The 24,525-nt window shown below is 39.3% G+C and overlaps 1 protein-coding gene across 1 annotated transcript; it reads left to right on the forward strand.

Moving 5' to 3' along the window:
* The first annotated feature begins 1,886 nt into the window (after window positions 1–1,886).
* On the forward strand, window positions 1,887–5,525 carry LOC115770488 (trithorax group protein osa). Its single transcript, XM_030715775.1, has 3 exons — window positions 1,887–3,101; window positions 4,206–4,473; window positions 4,560–5,525. Exons 1-3 carry the CDS (start codon window positions 2,086–2,088, stop codon window positions 4,947–4,949), a joined length of 1,674 nt encoding a protein of 557 aa, XP_030571635.1. The 5' UTR covers window positions 1,887–2,085; the 3' UTR covers window positions 4,950–5,525.
* The last annotated feature ends 19,000 nt before the right edge of the window (window positions 5,526–24,525 follow it).

Consider the following 24,525-nt stretch of genomic DNA (forward strand, 5'->3'; position numbering starts at 1 on the left):
GGAAATATACATATAGATAAAATCTATCTATATATATATAGATAAAATTGCATTTTATACTACTTATCAATTGTGGATGTTCGAGTTATGATATTGCGGAAAATGAAAACAAGAATAACTTTAACCCAAAAGATTCTCTCCAGAGCTTCAAGTACCCCAACGTGGACAGAGTTGAGCCGATTTTCATGCTTGATGACTACCTGGACCTGATGATATACCTGGATAAGATTGATTTTATCTGTAAGTATGAATAACAATTTCTATTGTTCGGGTTTGACTAGAGAGGTTTGACAGCTAGTCAAGCAGCCTCCACTACAATTGATTCATAATGTCATCTAGAAAGTACTTCAGTCTGCGACACAATAAATGTCAACACGCACATTCAATTAAGGAGCCAAATCGTTTTGGCTATAAAACGTTTACCAGATTACGTATACGTTAAAGGCACGACATACACAGAAGGCCCATCCCTTTCGGGTGGTTATTATAAAAAATGCATTATATGAACATTAGATGGTTGGGACGAAAAGTCGGGCAAGCATGTTGTAAAAACCCGAATGATGATGATTTTGCCAAACGATGATGGACATCATTTATATCACTTATTGTGCGGCCTACCGATTTGAGTGGCCATAACAATTGAATATCAATGAGCCGACGACGAGGGACATTATCGATTTCTGTCATGCTTAAAGCGTGGATTTATCTGGGGCTTGAAGCCCCGCAACGAATGTCAGTCAAGTCGAGTCAACTAACTGCCTCCTTAATTGCTGCTCTAATGATGTGCCGGGCTAACCAGACAAAGACAGAGCCGACGCCCAAGTTGATTATGAAGTCGAGGCCCCCAACTCAGACCCATACTCAGACCCAGATCCAGACACAAACTCGTCTGCAGCAGAACTGGCTCAACACTCCATAATGATGGCAATTATAGCTCGTTTTTCCAACAATTTATATGAAATTTTGCAGCCAGGAGCGCCAAATCAACTGGCCACGCCTCCGCACACACACACACAGACAAACATACAGGCACACGCCGCACACGACATTTTTTCCACTGGTAACAAATGGCAACGCCCAGCGTATATTGCCAGCTCGCTTGCACTCACACAAGTGCGAACGAGTCAGCATACGCTGAGCGCCTCCATCTTGAAAGCGTGCTGCCAAAAGAGAGCGAACGTTGCGTGTGTGAGAGCGAGCGTGAGAGAGAGAGGGAAAGAAAGGGAGCGAGCGCCCGCAAGTGAGCGAAGAAGGTGCTAACTATTGTCGGGTGGTGGGCAATTATCAAGTTATGCGACCGTACACTGTGAAAATTCATTTAGTACAAACACAAGTTCATGCACGATATGTGAATATCTAAAATAATGCATGTGTATAGAGTATATATTATTTTTGAATATATATTTTAATACATTATTTTTGTATAATATATATATATAATTTTTTAATATATAATATATTATTTTTGTGTTTACACTATTAATTAATGCATTTGTATAAAATAGGGACTATTTTTGAATATATATAATATATTATTTTTGTATATAGCTCTATACAATGGCTTTTGCTCTAATGCTTGGCTTTTGTATATATCATATACAGAAGAGCTTAAACAATTTGGAAAGTACATAAGAGTATATAAATGTTGCGCTCAGTGTACACGGCTCAGCCGCCGCAAGACATTTCTCTCATTGCGCTGCCCGTCAACCCACCCCAAAAACTCTCACGCACAAACACACACTCGCACTCGTGTGTACATTGACGGGTTTCGGAACAGCCCAATCATTGCGATATGCGAGTCTATATGACACGGGCACGGGCCGGCGTTGAGCACAGTCGTTCATTAGCGCTCGTCGCGTCGAGTTCGCAGTCGCAGTCAGAAATTGAAGACGCGCGCTTTGCCGTAAACAAAAAAAATAAAAACAACAAGAAGAAGCAAATCGCACGCCGTCTAGTGTTGCCGCCAAGTGTTGCAAGTGTTTAAAGAACAACAAAAATTAAATAATCATAACAATAACAATTATAATAATATTAAGAGCAAGCAGCATAAGAGTGCAAGTCGCAAAGACAGTCGTAAGACAAAGCATGTCCAGTGCACAAGTGTCTCAGCCGCCGCCGCCGAACACGCAGCAGCAGCAGCAGCAGCCGCCACAGCAGACGCCGCACATTAGCCAGCTGCTTATTAGCCACATAGCCGCCGCTACGCAGCACCGCGCAAATACCACAACACCACCCGCCGTTCCCGTTGCCGCCACCGTTGACTACGATCAGTGCAGCAACAATTCGACGCTGTCGCCATCGCCCAGATCGAGCGGCAGTCACAGTCCAGCGACCGCTGCAGCAGCTTCGAGTCCCACGCATTCCACGGCCACGACAGGCTCACCGCACTGCGCCTACGCACCCACACACAGCCCAGCGGCACCTCAGGACAGCGGCCCAGCGGAACAGCAACAACTGCAATCGCAGTCGCAGTCGCAATCGCAGCTGGCAGTTGCAGCGCCCGCCATGCCGCTGCTGGTGGCGCCCATACCGCTGGCCTGTCAGGCGACGGGGCCACCGCCAACGCATCATACGCACGCACACGCACACGCACACGCCCCGCATCCGCGTCTCTATGTTGAGGGCGGTTTCCCGTCACATCATGTGCCACATGCCGCTCTGGTGAATGGCGCATATTCGCTGCCACGGCTGCCGCTTGCAACCGTAATGCTGCCCGCCAATGCACCCGCTGGCGCAACAGCGCTGCCGCCGCCACCGCCCGTGCCCGTTCCAAATGCCAGCTGCTCGCCGCCCTCGAACACGGCGCTGCAGCAGGCCCAGAGTCAGCCCAAGAAATCGTTCTGCATCGAGGCGCTGCTAGCCAAGAGCCAGCATCAGTCCGGCGATAGACCGCAGCAGACAGCATCCGAGATGATTGTGGATGATCATCGATTGGCCGCCTTGCACTATGCCCGGGATCAGGCGGAACTGAATCACGCCTTTGTCGCAGCTTCGAATGCAGCCGCAGCTGCTGCTGCCGCCGGCATCAGCGAGCACGAGGCACTGCAGCGAATACGCGACTCGCGGGAATATGATTCACCCAGTCCCGACGGCATGTCCAGGTAGGTTTTCGATTAAACGTTAAATTCTTGTATTGAGTAAAAAGATCTTTGATTTGAAGCATTTTCTTTTTGGTAGAAAGTGAGAAACGTGGTGTAAGAGTGAAAATAAGTCTTAAGGAATTTAAGATATAAATTGGTTTTGAAGTAGTAAAGCTCTTTTATAAGGCATATCTATATATCATGACTTATTATTGCCTTTAAGAATTTTCCTACGCTAAGCAAATCTTACAGGATTGTAGGTCAAGTGGCTTATGCCTATTTAATCTTCAATTAAATAATTAATCTGAAAGATTTGCTGAATACATTATAAACAAATCTACTCTATTTATCTTTAATATATTATACGGATAAGATGGTCTAGGATTTTGTAGATAATTACTTTCTTTAGAAGGCTTCAAACACATTGCTTTAAGATGGGAAAAGTGCAAAAATTCTAGAAAATTTACAACTATTTGAATCACACTGAAGAATTCTGTGATTAAAATATTTGTAAATTTTCTAGAATTCTTGCACATTACATTGTCATAATATGTATTCAAATAATTTTCCCGGATCTCGATTGCATCCTTATTTGCAACATAGATAGATATATAGATAATCCTATTAGCAGAGTACACAAAAGGCAAATGATACAGAAAGGAATAAGCCTAGCCTTAAGATTGGCTTTACTTAAAAAATGCCCAATACTTTATCTAAATTATTTGCCTATTCTCCATGACTTTCTCAACTTGTATAACTCATGGCATAAGCCCCGCCATATGCAGTAGCTGCCTGGCAAATCCAACAAAATGCCAACAGCGAATACGAACAATGCTTTTGGGCTTTAAAGCGGCTTTGTTGGCACTCGACAACATGGCCAAAAAGCCCAGCCAAACTGGTCACGTTGCCTTTATTATAATTGCGATTACGTATACGCCGTGTAGGTGTGTGTATTTGAGTGTGTGTGCGTGTGTGTGCGAGGTGGCAAAGCAAACAAATTAGTTTTGCAGTCAGGCGACGAGCTTTTTAATTGTTTTCAAAATTGTCGCGTAACTTGTTTATTGTAGAGCTTAGATAATTGTGCACTTACAGGGTGTCTAATCGTTGTGTCTATCAATTCGACAGATCCGAATCTCCCAGCTCATCGCATCGCTCCAGCCCGCCCATCAGTCCGGGCTGTGAGGATCAGCAGCCACAGCCCGCGCATCATACACAGCATCTGGGCATGCGCATGTCCGATTTGCATGATGAGTTCAAGAAGCCGGTGCCACCGCACAGTCCCATACGGCCGCAGGATTTTCCACTCTACGCGGGCGGACATCCCTATCAGCTGCTGGCACCAGGCGGCTCAGCTTTTCACAGGCCGCTGGATCCCTCCGGCAAGCCGATTCCGGTGAGCATCAAAGCTGCTCCAAAACTAACTTCATTGTGTGCTAAATCGTTGCTGTTCTCCTTTTCCATCTCCCCTTTAAACTGCAGATACCTATGGGTCACAATTTTATGCCCTCCCAGCTGCAGTTTGAGTTTCTGGCACGCGCCGGCATGCTGCATCATCGCATACCCGAACTGGCCGCCTATCCGCATCATGCGATACTGGGCAAGACGCGACGACCGCGTACCGCGTTCACATCCCAGCAGCTGCTCGAGCTGGAGAAACAGTTCAAACAGAACAAGTACTTGTCGCGCCCGAAACGCTTTGAGGTCGCCAGCGGCCTAATGTTGTCCGAAACGCAGGTGAAGATTTGGTTTCAGAATCGACGCATGAAATGGAAGCGCTCCAAGAAGGCGCAGCAGGAGGCCAAGGAGCGGGCCAAGGCGCAGCAGCAGCAGCAGCAGAGCTCCAACAGTGCCGCCAGCAGCGGCAGTTAGTTTCGCTTGGAGCAGCAGCCGGAACTTCACTTCTAGTCAGGCAATGAACAGACGTCCAGCTGGTGAGACACCCTGTATGCTGAACACCTTGCCACGCCTACAATTCCCCTCCCTCGGCTAGCTGGCCAAAAATACATTTCATGAGATTGCGCAAAAGTTAGCTTCGCAATTAGCTGAAATTTTTGGTCATTGTTGTTGCTTTGATTTCAGTTGTTGTTGTGGGAATTGATTTCGCGGTCCACAACAACAACAACAACAACAATCGCACTGTGTGATATATGTAAGCCAGAAATAAATATATATATAAATTAAACACTGCTACATAAAAGTATTTGCCCCATGTACATATTATAACATAAACCATACACACCACACAAAATCTATAAATTAATTTAAATTACTTTAAATATAATACACAAATATACAAATAAATGAGATTAGTTTAGTTTAGTTTAGTTTGTAAATTGTCACGATCGTTTCTTGTGCAATTGTGTAAATAATTGTAATTATGTAATTTTAAACGAAATGTTGTCGCCAAATGTCGTCTTGCGACTGCGCTAGTAAATTTTATTACATTTATTTTGAAATCGAAAATCGAAAATAAAATGTGCTATACAAATTTCAAATGGAGTTTTGTTTTTCAGGGAATGGAATATATGAAAATCTCAAGATTGAAAATGAATTGAAAAGAATAGACAGTTTATTTTGCAAATTGAATTAAAGATAAAAATATCCCTAGAGTTCCGCAGAATTCCAACATTAATGTCAAAAATGTTATTCAAAATTTCCTGAAGAGTTCTGAATATGGCGAAAGTATTGATAAGCAAAGAAAGTTAGTTGGAAAAGGAAGAAGATTATAAGTGTAAATAAGTAAAATGAAAAGATTTTCAAAGACTTGAACGCTTTTATTTAAAGATTGGATTAAGAATAAAAGTTTCTCCAGAGTTCCTACAGAATCCTAACATTAATATTAAAATTCTGATTTAAAATTCTCAAAAAAAAAAAAAAAATGCTGAAGATTTTAAAGGATATGAATCTTATCAAGTTTTTTTTGACTAGATTGGATTAACAATGAAAGTCTTAAAGATTTCTACACAATTCTCAAATTAAAATTTCCTAAAGAATTTTAAAGATTCGAATAGCAATGGATAAGGACAATTTTTTTAACACCACAAATTTTGATTAAAACTGTAAAATAAATTTAACGAAAATCAAAAATAAATATGCCACTTTGTATATTTATTGCCAAGCTGACCAACTAAGTTCCAGTGCTGAGGTATTTAACTACAAACTGATAATTCCATTTGGTTAGGCTCTTGAAATCAAAAGCTTATTATTGTGTTTTAGTTCTTCTGAGTAAGGTTTCAATCAGCTCTCATTTGATGTGATTCGTCAAAAACAAGGTACTCGTAGCTCTTTAAACTCTCCAAAGCCAAGTATCTAATCGCATGCCCAGAATTTAGAGCTATCTAGTATGTGTGTCCCCCAAAACTATTAATGGTGTTTATTTATAAAAGTCATAAAAAAAGCCAATCAGGTACAATTTTTAATTTTATACGAGTCCCGTTTCGCTGATACGAGTTATCACGGCAAATAAATCAAAATGCGCGCAGATAATCAATTTAATTGTTCAGACAATAATTATGTCTAAATTTATAGTGTCACTTAAAAATTATTTTGCTAATTAAAATGTTGCTGGTACTGACAACAGCGACAACAACAACAACAACAACGAAGACAGCAGAAAGCACTCGTATAAAATCCAAAATCATGGTGAGCTTCCATTTCCGCAATCAGGTCCCGTTAAAAAATTAAAAACTTGTGAAAAAAAGTGGAAAAAGCAAAAAAAGAATGAAACAAAAAAATAATAAACCATGTCTTGGTCTTATCTGAGAGCAGGGAAATCGTGAAATTTCTGTGATACGTGGCCTAATCGAAGCTAATGGCTAATCAAACGTGACAACATCGAGAAGTTGTTGCCACTATATAGAGTAATAGCCCGTAGATTAATCGGCCAGCAATCAGAGTTAATTGGAACAAAGTCCTCAGTTTGGTACGAGCTAATAAAGTTTTATTCTTTTATTTTTTCTACTTACTGCGCTTGATTAAATGTATACTCTTGCCGATCAAATTTTAAATAAATAACACATCGTAATCCTTGCCCGAACACAGCGCTAAATCCTTGGCAAACAGCCCATACAATTAGCTGGATGGGATTATAATTGAAATGGGAAATAAACGGCGATTGTGAATCGCCTCTACAATTCTCAAACGACGTCAGAGAGGAACAAGTCTGGCCACTTTATCACGTAATGCTCAAGTATCGCAGAACGCGACCTTAGCTCATAAAGAGAACTCTGTCGGAGAGGGGGGCAGATGTATGCCACGAAGTATGCTTTATATTGTTGTTATTATTGGTTGTTTGATATGCTCGCATTGTTGTTGTTGTTTTTGTTGTTGGTATTGTTATTATTATGCAGCAGTTCTTGGGTTGATTATGCGACTGATGGGCTAATAAAAATTCATTCGTTATCCACCAGACACTCACAAAACACGCAACGCATTGCGTCAACAGAGAGCAGAATGGAGAAGGGGGTCAGTGGGAAGGGGAGGGGGCAAGAAGACGTTTCAATGAATGAATTTCGGCTGATGTTTTCCTAGGGTTCTATGTTGTATACAGTGGTACGTAATTAAACAGAAAGTAGGACTTGAATAAGGAAATAAATATCCTTAAAATAAAAGCAACAAGATTAATACTTAATATGAAGATTAAAGTGGAAAAACCTTTTGCGAAAAGCGCATTGTTTAAAAACATCTTCATGGCTGCGAATCATATAAGTATTAGATGAATGAATCATGAATCATTCAATCAAAACCAATTGAGTAATATTGTGATATGAAAAATAATTAGAATTAGTTAAGTGAATCTTCTGTGTAAAGTTTGACTAACCTATAAAAATGTCTAAAAAGAATCAAAAAGAAAATAAACCCCTTTATCATAAAAAGACTGCCCCTAATTAGATCTTCCATCAAACAGGCAAGTTCAACTGCAAACCCATGAACCATAGAATCATTAGAGTAGCTCATCAGCATCATTATCGGGAGCAAATCTTGAACCACTGTGCAGTGGCCTGCGGTCTGATGTGGTTGCTGATGCTGCTCTAAATATCTGGTATGAGGTTGCCTTGAAGTGGCCAAGTGTTGCCTGAAGTTGAGCCTGAACCGGAGCACAAAGGCTGTCACAGTTGGCAATGGGAATGGCAACTGTCTAATTCAATTCATCAGCTATTAGCGGGTAATTTGTAACAATTGCACAGCACAATTTCCATTCAAAATGAAAAAGAAAAAGAAAAGGGTGACAGAGTTCAAACCAAAACCGGAGCGACAACTGGGTTCGGGCATGGGTCCGTCCGGGTTTCGTGTATTGCTTAATTGTTGCAGTGAGCGCTGTTGGATTTTGGATGCTGTCGCATCTGTTGCAAATTAAATTTGAGTTATAATTTTCTATAAACACACGCGCATGTGTGTGTATGTGCTTGTGTGTGCACACCCAGTAAATTGCCATTTGAATTGAGGGTCGCATCCCCCTCTCGTGACTTTGTCAGCAGTTTACGCATTTATTGTTGTTCTTGTTGTTGTTGTTGCTGCTGGTGTTACAATTTGGTTATCCAAGCGTTACCCTAGGGGTGTCCTGCCTGCCCGTTGTTGATCTTCATGTCAACACAGATGATCACATTTTATGCTTAATTTGGGTATGTGTGTGTGTGCGTGTTGTGCTGTGTTTGCTTTTGTGATTTCAGCATCCATCGAATTTTGCTAATATTCAAACGGCTTTGGCCAAATGCATTCTACCCATTTTCCGCATTTTCCACATTTTCCGCACTTTTCGTTTGATTTTATTGTCATATGTTGCATTTTATTATTGTCAAATTTGCATTCGCCCGAACAACAACAAAAATCTCTCTGATGCCAGCTCGTTAGTTAGTTGCCCCGTTCTCTAATAGCGCTTGGCTGAGAAGGGATATGGGGAAAGGTGGACATGTCAGAGGTGGGCGTGGTAGGATAAATTTGTAAAACTGATAAGGCAATTTATGTGGCAATTTTGTTTTAATTTGCAAAGATTTTTGAGCTTTGTTTATGAGCAAATTGCAAATGAAATATTATTTGAATGACAAGCGAAACGTTTAAATTATTTTTAATTGAGCCAAGAACAAAAAGGAACCTGAAGGGGGACTATTCGATTTCTATCTAGTTTTAAGCTTAAACATGCATTTAACTTAGCTTATTTTGCATTTTTCTTAAATTTTAAGATTTGTTATAAATAGAGCCCTTGTATGACGATATAACTATAATACTTTAGCAATATTTTTAGATGAGATTAAGATGAGATTATATATAAGATTAAATTAAATTCAAAAAGTATTTAATGTTATTTTGTTTGGTTGTTTTTCAGTTTAAGAGAGTGCTCTAGTCGATCTTAAATAAAAGATACATTATCTGTATATACTATTCTGGTGAATCTAGCCATTAAAACCTAAGAGACTTGCGCAATAAATACGATCTCAATATCGATATTTATCGATTGCTTGCAAATGGGGCAAGTTGTTGATTATCAGAAACAAACATGTGCTGCTTTAGCACCAGAAGGACCTACATTTCTCGAATTCTCATGGGATCTGAGATCGACGACTACATACATACGGACAGACGAGCGGACGGTCGGATCGACTTGATCGACTCGACTGTTGATGCTGACCAGGAGTATATAAATTATATAAAGTCAGAGATGCTACCTTCTCCCTGTTCCCATTTTTGGTGGGTTTAGGTTATAAAATCGTGTATTTTCAGCTTGCCAAAGAGTAGTACCCTTGTAGACAAATGGCTTGAGGTCTTGAAAGTTTGCTTTAGAAAAAATGCTATATGAAGAGATTGGTCGCGTCTAGTCGACATTTGTTTTGCCTGAAACAGAAATAAGGACCTATGAAAACTTTTGTGAAAATAACCTTCAAATTCGAGAAACGAGATTGCATAGAAATATCCAGAAAGATATTTTTTTTTATATATATATATATATATATATATATATATCATAAATATATTGCATTACAACCTTCAGTTTTCTTCAGAAAATGTTCATAAATCAAAATATACGATTCATGACAATATTAGTTGGACCCAAGACATACCTTAATTTCGACTGCTTAACAAATAATTTATTGATTTACACGTTCACACACACACAGGCACACTCGCACACACACTCACAGACAGGCTGAGAAAAACTACAACGCATTTTGCTGCTTAATGCCATAATTTCCAACTTGTTTACACAATCCATCTGGCTGTATTTTCAATACACAGACACATGTCTATGTCCATGTCCATGAACGGCAATCATCAGTCCAAGCTGTAGTCGTTGCCATCAATCTATTGAAGAAAATCCGTGCGTGCGCGCAAAGTAAACAAAAATGCAAGCCAGAAACGGAGCCAAAACCAGAGCCAGAGCAGGACACAGAGACAGAGCTAGAGCTAGGGCCAGGGCCAATGCTCATCAGCCGGCACAAGGGGCCATTAATTCACTAAGCACACACACACACACACACAACCATCGATATGGCATTGAATTTGTCAAATGATTTCGATTTAATCGCCGGGAAATTTTGCAATCAAAATTCAGGAATATCAACGCTAATTGCCAGCGGTGCAGTCGTGTATGCCCAGAGTCCAGAGTGCCCAAAGCGCATTAGATCCCCAGAGAGAGAGAGAAAGAGAGGGAGAGGGAGGGAGAGAAAGGGAGGAAGAGTTACGCATCCCAGATCCATTCGGATAGTGCAAATTGTCACCATATGCGTCAACACGCAATAATTCACCAGAAAAGTAATCCAAACAATTGACCAGACGAAGCACTGACATCTAATGGAGAGGGTGTGTCTGCAGCTCTCTCTCTCTCTCCCTCTCTCTCTCTCTCTTTCTCTCTGTCATCTCTACTGACTCTTCTGATTGTGGCTGCCTCTGCAGCAAGTGCGGCCACCCTCAGGCAGCAACCCACCCCGTCCCACCAACTCGTGGCTGACTCTAACTGTGCTATCTGGTGTTTTGGTGCTAATTGAATTCATTGCCGTTGATCAAGTGCTGCCAAACAACAAATCATCCCCGGAGGCTAATGATACGGACGAGCGAGCTAACTGACTCACTGACTGACTGCATCCCCGCCTGGCATTGCCCAAGGAGCCAGGAGCTCAGAGCAGGGCAATTGCCAAGCGCGGCAGAGGGTGCACGTTGCGGGCGACAGGCCTCCTGCTTTGTGCAAATCGCTCTCGATATGCGTTAAATGAAATTAGAAAACCTTATGTTCAGTTAATTAGCAAATTTAAGGACATTGTGGAGAGTTTCGAAGTGGTTATTAAGGGGAAACTACGCCAGTTGATTTGCGCTTTTGGCAACAGCACATTGCAAGTTGGCTCGAGTTGCCACGTAAATTAAATGAAATATCGTTGGGTAGATCTAATAAAAACAATATAAATAAACAGTCTACAAACAAGATATAACAGGTAACCAGGCAGGTTTCAGCAGGTTGGAAGTGCTTTCATGTCAAGGCTTTAGTTTCGAACAAAGCCATATAATAGACCCATTTGACAAGATCTGGCAGAAATGCGAGAAAAATAGTAAGACTCATAATTGCTGAGAGTGGTCAAAATAATTGTTCGATTTTTACTTTGTAGATATACTATATAGGATATGGTATCTAGATGTTTATAAAATTTTGCTTATGTATTGGTAGCATATAAAGCTCTTAAGCGTAAAGATTGATTCAAATTAAAAGGAAAAGAGAAACTTCTTTATGGCGAAGATTTACTACCCTATAAACATATAAAATAAAAAATTAAATATATTTAAAATACATATCAAATTAATTAACATAAAACTTCTATGCGTCACACATTTCAAGGCAAAATTGTTTATGCAAGAACTTGACCCATCTATGATAGATTTATGATATAGATGTCCGATCCCTAGTATTTAATTTCAAGAGAAACAGGACAAATATGTATATACATGTAAATTCCAAGCAGTCTAAGTCCTATCAAATAACAATAATGGAATGATAACTGTTATTCGTAAGGAATTTCAAAGGTAACCTACATCTCTAGCCGAAAATTGTGTTTTCTATTGCTCCGAAGAAGGTATTTAACGTGCAAGGAATGCATCATCAGATTTCTAGATCTTCAGCTGAATATACAGCTTTGGAACTATCTAAGCAAATAATGTGTCCTAATCAATGAAAAAAAAAACTATTTGTAATCAAAAGTTTTAACCGGGCAGAGTCTTTAGAATTTTCTCCAGCCATTCTCAGTCTTTTCTATTACTAAAGCCATTTGTAAAATCTTAAGAATATGGCGGAGTCAGTCTCAGCCTCCTTCATTTATAAAGCTTAGTGCCAAGCGGCCTTCACTTCTTGCTTACTGACACATCCATCAACTGCTGACAAATTGGCAATAAGTTGTAGACCCTTCCGACACGTTAATTGCAACAATTAAAACACAAATGTTTTGCCACAAAAGTCGCAGCATATGCAAATGAAGCCATGTGTTTAAATTGTGCCTACCTTTTTGATAATTCTGCTCTAAACTCTAAACAAACAGCGAATAACAAGAGCAACGACAATGGCAACGACAACGGCGAGAACAACAAACAAAAATATTAAATTGTAATCCGCTTAAATGAGTAAAAGGCATTAAAACGCATTTGCATAATTGCCGAAAATGCGCGAGCAGAGAAATCAGCCAGCCCAAGGGAGAAGGGACCCGGTACCCGGTACCCGGCCTCTGCTATGCGGCACGAAAAACTTTTCCAAGCCAATTCAGTCCAATCAAAAGTGAGCCGGAACCCTCAAGGGCCAGTCGCCAGGCGTTGCACGTGAGGACAATATTTAAAAATGTTTAGCATAATTAATGCGGACCTCGGTGCGCTTGGGCTTGCGTCTCAGTTATTCGGGTTTTGCCGTTTCAGACAAGTGCACAGACGAAAATTTGGCGTGCCTAATCAACCCCTAAAACGGCGTTAATTTGCGAGGTAGCGCCTCGATTATGCCGCAGGGTCGCATTATTCACACATACGCTCAAATGAACGCGGGGCACGCTTCCCTTACCCATTCCCCTACCCATAACCAATCCCTAGAGTCTCGGGCTTATTCGCGCCCCATCTAAACTGGGTCCAACCGCAGCGTGTGCGTAAAATTGAATTTATTTTATTGCCACTAATTGGCTGAAATACCTGAGGGCGCTTAGGTTTCTGCGGGCAGGTTGTACGGCCTTAGTTTCGTCGAGAGCCAAACTTTGGCATTAAGTTATAATACAAGTTTTTGTGTATGTAGCTGAGCCTAGGCAATTAGCAAAAAGGGAACAAAAATCGAGATCATAAAGTTATTAGAAATAACATAGAAACGAAAAGGAATAGAAGTCGATACACTGCGCGCGAAGTTGACGGTTCTAACCGCCGTAAAAAGGGAATATTATAAAAGTACTATACAATACCAAGTCAACGGAATCTTTGCACTCGCCTTTTCGTTCCACAGTTCCATATAGACATCAGACATGTGAAAAAATGAAAAAACTTATATATGTATATGTATGTATTTCGAAATAATTTTGAAACCGACCCTGGCACCTCTGATGTTACACTGAGCTCCACTAAGTAAACAACACCAAAAATCTTGCCCAGAAATCTCAAGCGCTCACTACGCACATTACATGATATGGGTTAAGCAAAAAATGAGCCTCAGTTTTTTGCACAGCCCGATGATATGATAATGGCTATAAAAGATGATAATGTGCCAAATCCTTTGGCCAGATTCGCAAAATCAGCCCCACAAGCAGCTCAACACACACACACACAGCCAAAAATAATTTCAAAAAAACTTAAAAAATAAAAGAAAGTTTGGAGAGAGAAGCGCACAGAAGCAGAAAAACAGCAACAAACTACAACAACAACAGCCGTAAAAGCTATTAACATATTAAAGCAATAAAAGAAATGGCATATAAAATGCTGCCACAGACAAAAGGGGCCAGTCCGCCCAGCCACACCCCAATGCTTAGCGGCAAGTGGCATTTACCCCCGACTGGGCGCACTTGCCACACTGTCTGCCATCATCAACATCAACGCCGTCGCCATCAGGCAGACAAGGCAGCTGCCTCGGAGTTGGCTGCTCCGTTTCTGCTGCTGTGCCCAACCCTGGCACAACCGCAGCTCTTTCAGAACTCTAGCAAAGAGGGGTTGGGTGGGGCGGGGAGTATGTTGATAATCATACTAAATGCTGCCATTTGCCATTTGTGAGGTTTTGCCACTTGCCCTATAGAACGATGTGTTGTGTGTGTGTGTGTGTGTGTGTGTGTGTGTGTGGGCGTGCTCGGGTGGTTGGCAAGCAAATTGTGAAAAGTTCGCCTGAAAGTACTTCTAAGCTTTGTGTAAACACCCACTAAAATCAATTTGCTGGATTTTCTACCACCAGAAAATGTGTATTTTACGGGTTACGCTGAGAGCCGAGAGCGTAGAGAGTGTATGGAACCCTATGCCGGGTGAGTTGATTGCGCTTTTTGGGAGTAAAACTGGTAAAGATTGGCACGAAATGGCACATTATATAATCGGATGTGATAGGAAACGATAAATACAAAATAAATATAATGATTACATAGAAGAGAACTGCTTAAGTTGCTGCACTTGCTCTTTGATCTTTTAGAAAAAAAGAGAAAATAATGAAAGTGAATAAAATGGAATATAAGATAAGATAATAAAAGAACAAACAACAAGAAATACTAGAAAGGGTTGTACATAAAAATATACGGTATACAATTATATAATACATAATTTACAAATAATATTAAAAGAATAGACTTAAATGGCAAATGAATGGATTATAGTAAAATAGTTTAATCCTTAAGATAAAATCCTTAAAGATAAACTGAAATCTTATTAAAAAGGAAACATGAAAAAAGTAACAAAAAATATAATAGTTTTATTTGCTGGGGTACTCGATTAAGGTAAGGATTGTATAGAACTTTGTAAAATAAAATAATATTCTAATACAGAGTAAAATTGAACAGAAATGAACAAAAAATACTTATAAAATAAGGGGAGGATTAAAATAGAATATAAACAACAACAAAAATATAGTATAATATATTCGGATATAATAAAATATAAGATGATATAATATAATATATAATGAGCATCAAGAATAAAGTAAAATGGAATTTGTTGAGTGGAACATATTAATATAGATAAAAATAATGAAATAGAAGGGAAAAGAACAGAATAGTAGAGAATGGGATATACTTATACTTATTGAAGAACCTTAAATTTTATGAGCAAAAGAAAATGAACTTTATTTAAAAAGAAATTATAACAAAACTCAATGATGAAAGTAAAGTACTCTCGTCGCCCAATCAAAAAACATACCCTAACTAATATGCCGAGTAGCTCACCTACAGCAGAGATCCTGGCTCTATGGATATATAATCTTGCATAATGTTGCTGCAATTTGTATTGAGCACAAAACTTTTATTTGAATTTACCCGAAACGATGCGGAACATTTGAGAAAAGTTTTGCTCTGTGTCCCGTGTCCTGTGTCCTGCTGCCGACCATTTTGTCCTGGCTGTGCTCTCTGCTCCCTTTACTTAATCTTATCTAATAAATGGCTTCGCTTGTCTCGTAAATCACTTAACAATTTGCAAAATTTCTACGGTACGCAAGTGAAAATCGTGCTAAGGTTTCTTGATTTCGGATTTTTTACATGTGTTCGCATAAGTGGCCCTAAATCGCATTCATATGAGTGCCCCCCCTCCCCCTCCCACATCCACGACTTGGCTCTGCTCTTTGTCTAGCTTCTCGTGTACATGTGCGGGGGCAGCTTTTTTGTGTGACCTGCCATTTGATTTATTTATTGTTGGTTTATGCGTGATCTTGCCTCAAATTAGCATTTATCATTTTGCTCGCCCGACCGACCGAAAAGCGCAGCATAAAAAACTCCATTCAACCATTTTGTATAAGTACTTTGCACCCGAACCGGAGCCAAAAAGTCAGCTAACATAAAAGGGGCAGCAAATTGTTTTTAACAAGTCTAGCGTAATTTTTCAAATGTGTTGCCGGTTTTATCCGTTGATTGATTGCGATTTGCTTAGCTGTTTCTATAAATGGATATGGCATGGAATACTTTCGGCACCTACTAAATACCGAATGCCACCAAAACCTTGGCGTCACAATTAGCGCACAATAAATTTCATATAATTATGCAAACGACGCAAATACAGTTACATACTATATATGTATGTAGTTGGAGCTATATGCGAGATAATCCAAAACAGTAGCCAATTGTCTCTGTCCCCTCGCACCGCCCCCGTCGCCAACGGGCCGCAATTTGTGTCACTAATTGCGTGCAAATGGCGTTACCTTTTGCATTTTGGGCCATGCATATAAATGGGCCCAAAGCGGACAGTGCAGCCGTGCACCCAAATGTGAAAAGGGGTCTGGGAATGGTTGCATAAGGTAAAGAATTTATTAGCTGAAATAATCCGCAAGGAAATTGCATTTAATTGGGGTATTTATGAGTGCTGTTAGAACCGAACCGAAAGCCTTACTAAAACAAAATGATTTCATTGAAAAATGCCGACTTTTAGGGAATACCCAGTACCAAGGCCCCAAAGAATTTACTGACTGAAATAGTCCGAAAGCAATGCTACTATTTGATTTTAATCTAAATCAGCCCAAGCCTAGAATTTCTGGAAAATGTTCCCATTTACGATTTGGTTAGAGATCAAATTTAGTTCGCATTTTAACGACCACCAATATTTTATAACAATGGCCAACTGTATATTAAAAATTGTCTTGTTTTATAATAGTTTCAAAAGTATATAAAATTTATGACAAATATATGTATAAAAAAATATATATGACATATATATAAAAAATGTATGACTAATATGGCAAATATAAGAAAAATATGTGGAAAATATATAACACATATATGAAAATTAGATAACAAATATGTGACAAATATGTGACAAATATATGACAAATACATGACATATATATGTCAAATATATATGACACATATCTTATAAATATATATGATAAATATATATAACAATATGACAGATATATGATAGATATATGACAGATATATGACAAATATATGACAGATATATGACAAATATATGACATACATAGAAATGTATAAAAATATATACAACATTTTTAAACATATATAAAACAAAACCCGAAACGAAGTTGTTTTGAATTCTGAATAGAACACGAGAGTATGTTTTTTATGGCAGTCTAGATTCTAAGGAACCAAGATTTACAAAAAAACCTGCTCTGAAGGCTGCATAAAACGAGCTTTACGAACTAAGTCGTAAAGGCAGGCAGTTGGTTCGAATTGTCAACTGAAAATGAGACCATCTTTATTTTGGGTTTGCAGTCCGGATTTTAAACTAACGAAATTATATACACAAAAATAATAAAAGTCTCCAAGGCGTTAACTATAGTATTCCATAGCAACAAAAGTCTCACGACATTCAATATATTTTGGATTTCTCAAACCCCTTTCGCATACCTCAACAGACGCTGCTGCATTTTAGCTGTCCGTAAGAGTTTATGGATCCCTCATAAACTGTCGTTATTTATTAATACTTTCACAGAACTGAACGCTACTTGCATGCCGCGTCTAAATTGTACTTATTATTATCCAGTCGAATAATATTATTAATACTTTTAGTACAATAATGTCGTTTAATTTGTTTATTTATCGAGCTAAGCGCTGAGCGCCGAATGCCACGTCTAATTTATAGCTGAGCCCACAATAAACACATTTGTTTAGTTAATGAAGTCGATAAGACTACTGGGCCATCATAAAGATATAGATATAGATATATATATATATATATACGGTAGCCAATCAAAACAATATCCGCCAGAGTCCGAGGCGACACTTGCTGCCAAGATTTATGACCAAATGTCGCATATCAGACAGCTTTAATTGAAAGCAAAGCGTATAATTTTCAATCAACGAAAACCCACCCAAACAAAAAAAAAAAGGGAAAAATATATAGAGATAAGGCGGACAGATCTGAGTGTGGGTGTGGGCATGGATTATACGGTAGTCAGTTGGTAACCATTGATTGCCGTTTATTTGAATGTTTGCCAAGAGCAGCGACAATCATGACGATGATGTTCATGATGATGAACCTGGGCACGGATATATTTCTATTGATTTTAAAATTATGCGCACAAACAAAAGTATGGAATGTTGTCAGCATTTCTGCTGATGTCTTTGTCGTTGTTGTTGTTGTTGCTACTGTTTGCTAAAATGCCAGTCGAGGGAGCTGCTGTCCGTCCATTTTGACTTTCCATCATGTTGACTCGCTGTTTAGATTTTCAATTAAATTTGTTGACATAGCGCCATGGCGGCGGCGTTGTTGGGCGTACGTATACGTAATATAAATTGAATTGAATCAATTTATTTAAGCGCAACGATAGCATTTAATTAAAAACTCATCTGGGCAAACAACAGTCGAATGGTAACTTCAACATGCGACAATGCCAACGTCTATCGTCTCCAGCTTTTCTATTCTGATTCCGACACGACTCATTACAGCTCAAGTACCAGACTGAGATGCGGTGTTACTGCGGTGTTATGGCCAACCTGATAAGCCCACGGACTGCAACTTTATCTAGACTTTAACATCTGTTTCTAATTGAAAATGCAGCTACTGTCGTTGCCAGCGCTGAGCGAATGCGACACGAAAATTGACGCCAATCGTTGCCATTAGTGTCAACAGAAGCCCAGTCTGAGCCTGAGCACCGGCAACCGTGTCCAGCTCAGGTAAATACTGAGTTTCACTTCTATGCGATAAAGATGGGCAACTAAAGGTACACACCAGACCCTCCCCCCTTCCTACCACACGTCACTTCAAGTTTAAATAGTCAATAGCAAACCAATAAATTTTCCTCAACCATCAAATGCAGTTGATGTTGTTGCTGCGTAGAGCTGAACGCGTGTCGTGCTTTCTTTCGTGACACGAAATCTGTTTTCATGCTTAAGAGAGGAAATGCATAACTCTTGATAGCTAATTATCAAGCTGATCGGCTCTTAAACCAATCCGTAGACACAAAATTAAGATCCCATAATGGAAACTTAGAACAACAAACAGGAAGTCTCACAAAAAATAAATATACCATGTAAACAACTATATCCAATACTTATAGGTATTATAATATTTAAATCAATAGCAATACTAATAATAACATTCTTGATCTGTAGATACTACCCCAGAAGCTGGATGTAAACTTTGGTGGATATAGCTCTTAAAACCTAATTATCGATATCGATTTTTATCGATCGCTTGGAAAACGAAGCAAGCTATCGACTATCGGAAACAAACTTGTACCTTGCATCCATACATGTGGACAGTAAGACGGACAGACAGAAGGACGGGCATTACAATATCGAATCGGATATTGATGCTGATCAAAAATATATATACTTTATGGGGTCAGAGTTGCTTTCTAATGTCTGCAACATACATATGCACACAAGCATTATTGCCTTCTTACCAATTTTCAGAGGGTTCGGGGAATAAAACATAAATAAATCAGCTTGGAAAATTACGACTTTTTTCCGGTTCGCCTTAGTATCGTGTATTATGAAAAGAAATGCCACAACTGTCCATCTCTAGTTGAGAGTTTGTTTCAGCTAGAATTCACTGGGAGCTGTCAACTGCTTTGCGCCTTTTGTTGACTTTTTCATATTTCTTAATGATGACATTTTAATTATTAGTAAAGTGCTTTCAAATACTGATAAGATATCACATTGGATATTTATGGTTGTGTGTGCGTGTGTGTCTAGCAGCGAAGTGTGCGCGTCTCTTGGTGCGAAGTTCAAGTTGCCACCGTGTTGTGCGTGCTGTGATAGGGTCAGGAGCAGGGGCAGGGACAGAGGCGGAGGGACAAGCAGCTGCTGAGTGGGCATTGATTGATAATTCTGTTTATAGACTCGACTGCGGATGGTGCGAGCTATTATAGACCCGTAGCTAAACCAGCAGAGCTATCAGAGCTAACTCAGGTAATGATTAAAAAAGAAAACAAAATGCTGGGGAAAAAGTTAAGCGAAGCAAAGGCAAATAAAATGTATTATTAATAATATTTAAAAGTAAATTAAAAACTTGCAGCAATAAGAAAATAAGTGAAGTTTTACAACTCAGAAAATTGTACATCTATTCTTACATTTATTTAATATGCGAATAAAATTCTTGAATTTAGCAAGTCTTTATCTCCTTATATAGTTGCCGAAAAATCATTAAAATATAAAAAACACCTTGAAAACCCTAAACAATTTCAGTTGTTTCTTTCAAGCAAACTTTAAAATTCTATTTAGTGATCTTAAAGACTAGTCCTAAAAGCTTTACCATATTAATATAGTTCAAGTAACTCCTGAGTTATCATAGTCGACTCTCTTAATTTTGATATTTTGCAAAACTGTTTTTAAAAGCTTTACTATATTGATTTAATCCAAGCAACTCTTGAGTTATGATTGTAAATTCTTTTCAATTTTAAAATTCTGGAAAACTATATCTAAAAGCTTACCCACTTTTATAAAATTGAATTAGCTCGTGAATTTTGATAATCAATTCTTTTAATTTTGATTTTCTTTAAACCTATCCCTTAAAGTTTGATATAATCCAAGTAACTCCTCAGTTATGATAGTAAATTCTTTTAAGTTCCATTCTATTCCTGAAAACTATTCTGAAAACTTTGATATAGTAAAAGTAAATCCTCTGTAATAATATTCCTTGCTTTTAAGTTGGCTGGCCAATGGATCCGTGTAAATGACATACTCTGAAGATTTATTATGCCAGCACTTGTACAAATAGGCGAGAACAAGCAAATCACGATGCGTCAGAACGTACATAAGGGCACTCCTTGAGGAAAAACAGAAAAAATACTCCCAACTCGGGGAGAAAAGCTGGAGGATTTGCGAACTGCGGTGAAGACCGCAAAAGGCGTACAAAAGGCAAACAGACAAATGGCACGCGTTGTCATATTTCAAGGCACTCGATGTTGACGTCTTGAAGATTATGATTTGTTTTACTTGGCGCTTAACGAGCGCATGATACAATGAAAGAGCAGACCCCAAGCCCAAACCCAAGCCCCAGCCCAAGCCCAAGCCCCAGCCCCCTGATAAGTATGCTAAACATGCACATGTGTATTTGTGTATTTGTGTGTGTTTGTCATTTGCCTGACGACAGAGGACAAATTTTTACAGATTTGTCAGAATTTAGGCAAAGATGTTGCCCCAGACTTTGGATTGTATCGCATTGTTGTTCTTGGCACATAAAAGTAAATGTTTCACTTATGTGTGTGGATGTGCTTATACTTGTATGTAAATAAATGTTTGCACTTAAAAACTGAAGTTGTTTATGGTGCTGCTCGGAGAGGGGGGGGTTGGTAACCGGATGCTGACATCATGTAAGCAAATTGCGTAAGTAGCAGCCGCTCTGACATTGATTTGACATGACGAACCCGAAGCCCAATCCCAGTCCGAACCCTAACCCGAACCCGACGCAGGATCTGGCCTAGGCTTCGTTTAATCTTGAGTCAGCCTACCCTATAAATCCCAGGCGTTATAACAAATTTGTTTGTTTTCGTTTCTAATGCTCTTGCACAAATTGAAAAGAGTATATTGGCTTTGCACAATGTTCGACTGACCCGACCGCCGTTCGTCTGTTTGTTTGATGGAATTTTTTTGGAATATATACGTGTGTTAAGAATGGTTCTAGGTATGGGTATCTCTATAATCTATATCTACTTTAGTTTTTTTATTGGAATATAAGGTTTTAAAGATGAACCCACAATGTTATTTTATGACTTCCAGGCCAAGCTCTCAAGCTAGGCTGATAATTCAAAAGATCCAACAATATTATTTTTATAAGATCGAGATATTCTATATCTTCCAGACACCATTTAGAGCTGAACTAACAACAAATGAGCTTATATTAAGAATAAACTAATAACATTCTTAATTCTATTCAATTGTTATATTTTCTATATTTTCCATCAATGAGCTTCTGTAAATTTTGAACCAACAATATTCTGATCATAAATCGGAATATTCTATATCTTTCAGAAAACTTTAAGAGCTTGATGATTTTCTCTTAGGATTGAACAAACAATATTATTAATTTCACTCCATTTTTAGAGCTAGGCTAAAGATTTAACCATCGATATTATAATTATTATTTAGTCGGTATGTTCAATATATTCCCCAAACAATTAATTAGAGTCTCTAAAGATCAATTCAAAAGTACTTACTTAGCAATACTTGGGCCAGACATTGGAAATATCAAGATCTCCTTTATTATTATGGAATATTATATAGCATATAATATAATATTTAACTGTTAGACGAGTATTAGTCAGTCGGTAACAGCCGACTGCAAAGATTCCTATTTTGTTTATTTGTTGGGCTTTGAACGTCTCAATCAACCCTTAAGATGGCAATGCTTAACCCTTTCAGTAAATTGATATGACAAATCCGTAAAAATGTTTAATGAAGTGAAAAATTGCAAAATAACCAAAAATTAAATGGAACGTCTTGTGTATGCCATTTGTTATTGTTGTTGTTGTTGTGGTTTTTGTTTTTTCATTTAAAATTAAGCCAAGGGTCACCAATTGTTGTTGTTGTTGTTGTAGGTATCTGCCATGCATGACAATTTTTGGGCTTTCGGCCACGAGCAATAAAATTGTGTAAACAAAAATTGGGCAATTCACAGTTGACTGGCTTTGTGGCTGGCCATTTCTATGGCGCCAGTGGGCGTTGGGCGATGGGTTGGGGGTGTGGCTCGGCCCAGTAACAAGAGCCTAAGAGAGTCTAAAAAAAACGCAGCCAAGCTACAAGCACACTGCACAAATTGTATTTATTTGTGGATTTTACGAAAATTGGGTGTGTCTTTTATTATTATGCGAAATTGTATAAATATTTCGTAGTGCTTCGAAGGCGGAGCTGTGGCTGTGGCTTGGCCAGGACAGAGACAAATGCGCCAGTGTTTGGCCCCGGCAAAGACGCCCAAAAGCGGGCAACACTTTTTTTGCTTGTTGCGAGCGCCAACAAGAATCATATACAAATTTGCGGCTGGGCGCCTCGCTTCGTTAAACACATACGCAAATGTTGGATTCGAAAGTGCATAACAAATGATATGCTACATAACTTGAAAGTTTGCTTTGCCGGAGGAGAATATCTGTTGGAGTTTACGCACGACTTGGCGTACAGCTGAAAATTGCGTAGAGTTTCCATTTCCACAAACGACAGCAGCCGAGCAGAGTTGGGGGAAAAGCGCACATTGGGGAATTTGCTGGCCAATAACGAAATTGTGCGCAAATTGACTCCATGACAGTGCTAACAAAGCAGCTCCATTTCCCAGGCACCATTGCACGGGCACAAATCAGAGAGAGAGCTGGGACCCGGACCCGGACCAAAGCAGACGAGACCGGGCACAGACCCAAAAGTGCAAACCAAGATCATTGCTGTGCTCGCAATTGTTTGCCCAGCCAAACAGACAACTTGACTTTTCACACTCTGCCCCAGCACACACACACACACAAACACACACACACACGCACAGGCAAAGGCAAGTGCTGCAGCATTTTTGGCACTGACAAATTTGCGTGCAGATAAATTGCAATCTGACCAAGTTATGTGTGTGTGTGTGTGTGTGTGTGTGTGCAACTCGACTTTGTCCACTTTTGAGGCTGTCAACGTCGTTGCAATTGTTGTCTTTTAATCATCAGCCAAGTTAGGCTACTCACGACTGCACTTCATAATTTTAATTGCCTGATATGAAACTGGTTGCAGGCGCAGAGGCTGGGGCACAGCCTGTGTTTGGCCAAGGCATTAGACACTTGCACGTGACTGGCCCCAATTTCGAGCTGGGGGCGCCTGTTAAATAAACAATCAATTGCAACTGCAGGCTATTTGCTTGGGTCAATACGGCAAGCTGTTTAAGCACATGCTAAAGCGGACCTGTTGAGAGCAGGCCTTGGAGGTGTGCGTATCAAACGATGAAGCTAATGGTGTTGGCCAAAATATAGTCAGGGGCTGCTGTAAAAACTGGTTGGAGGTAAATGAACAGCAAATATTTGCTGCTTAAAATATGAAGAGTGCAGAACGTAGGGCTAGGACTGGGCTTATAAGAAAAGGCATCTTAAGGCATATAAAAAGTGTGTTAACAATCGTAAAAAAAAGTTTACGTTTAATATATAAATCAATACATAAAACTGTTTGTCCTGACTGACTGATTGACTAAATGACTGACTGACTGATTGATTGACTGACTGACTGACTGACTGACTGACTGACTGATTGACTGACTGATTGATTAATGATCAACGCTTAGCCTAAGAGCTAAGAAGCTGAAATTTGTACTCTAGTTACCTTTATCTGATGAAGGTGCACGAGCTTTTGCGATATTCCATTTGCATGCGTGGAAAAATCGAGAAAAAACGTTTAAATAAAACTTTTTCGTTAAC

Source organism: Drosophila novamexicana, unplaced genomic scaffold, assembly GCF_003285875.2.
Source record: "Drosophila novamexicana strain 15010-1031.04,08,12 unplaced genomic scaffold, DnovRS2.1 tig00000009-arrow-pilon, whole genome shotgun sequence".
Taxonomy (NCBI): domain Eukaryota; kingdom Metazoa; phylum Arthropoda; class Insecta; order Diptera; family Drosophilidae; genus Drosophila; species Drosophila novamexicana.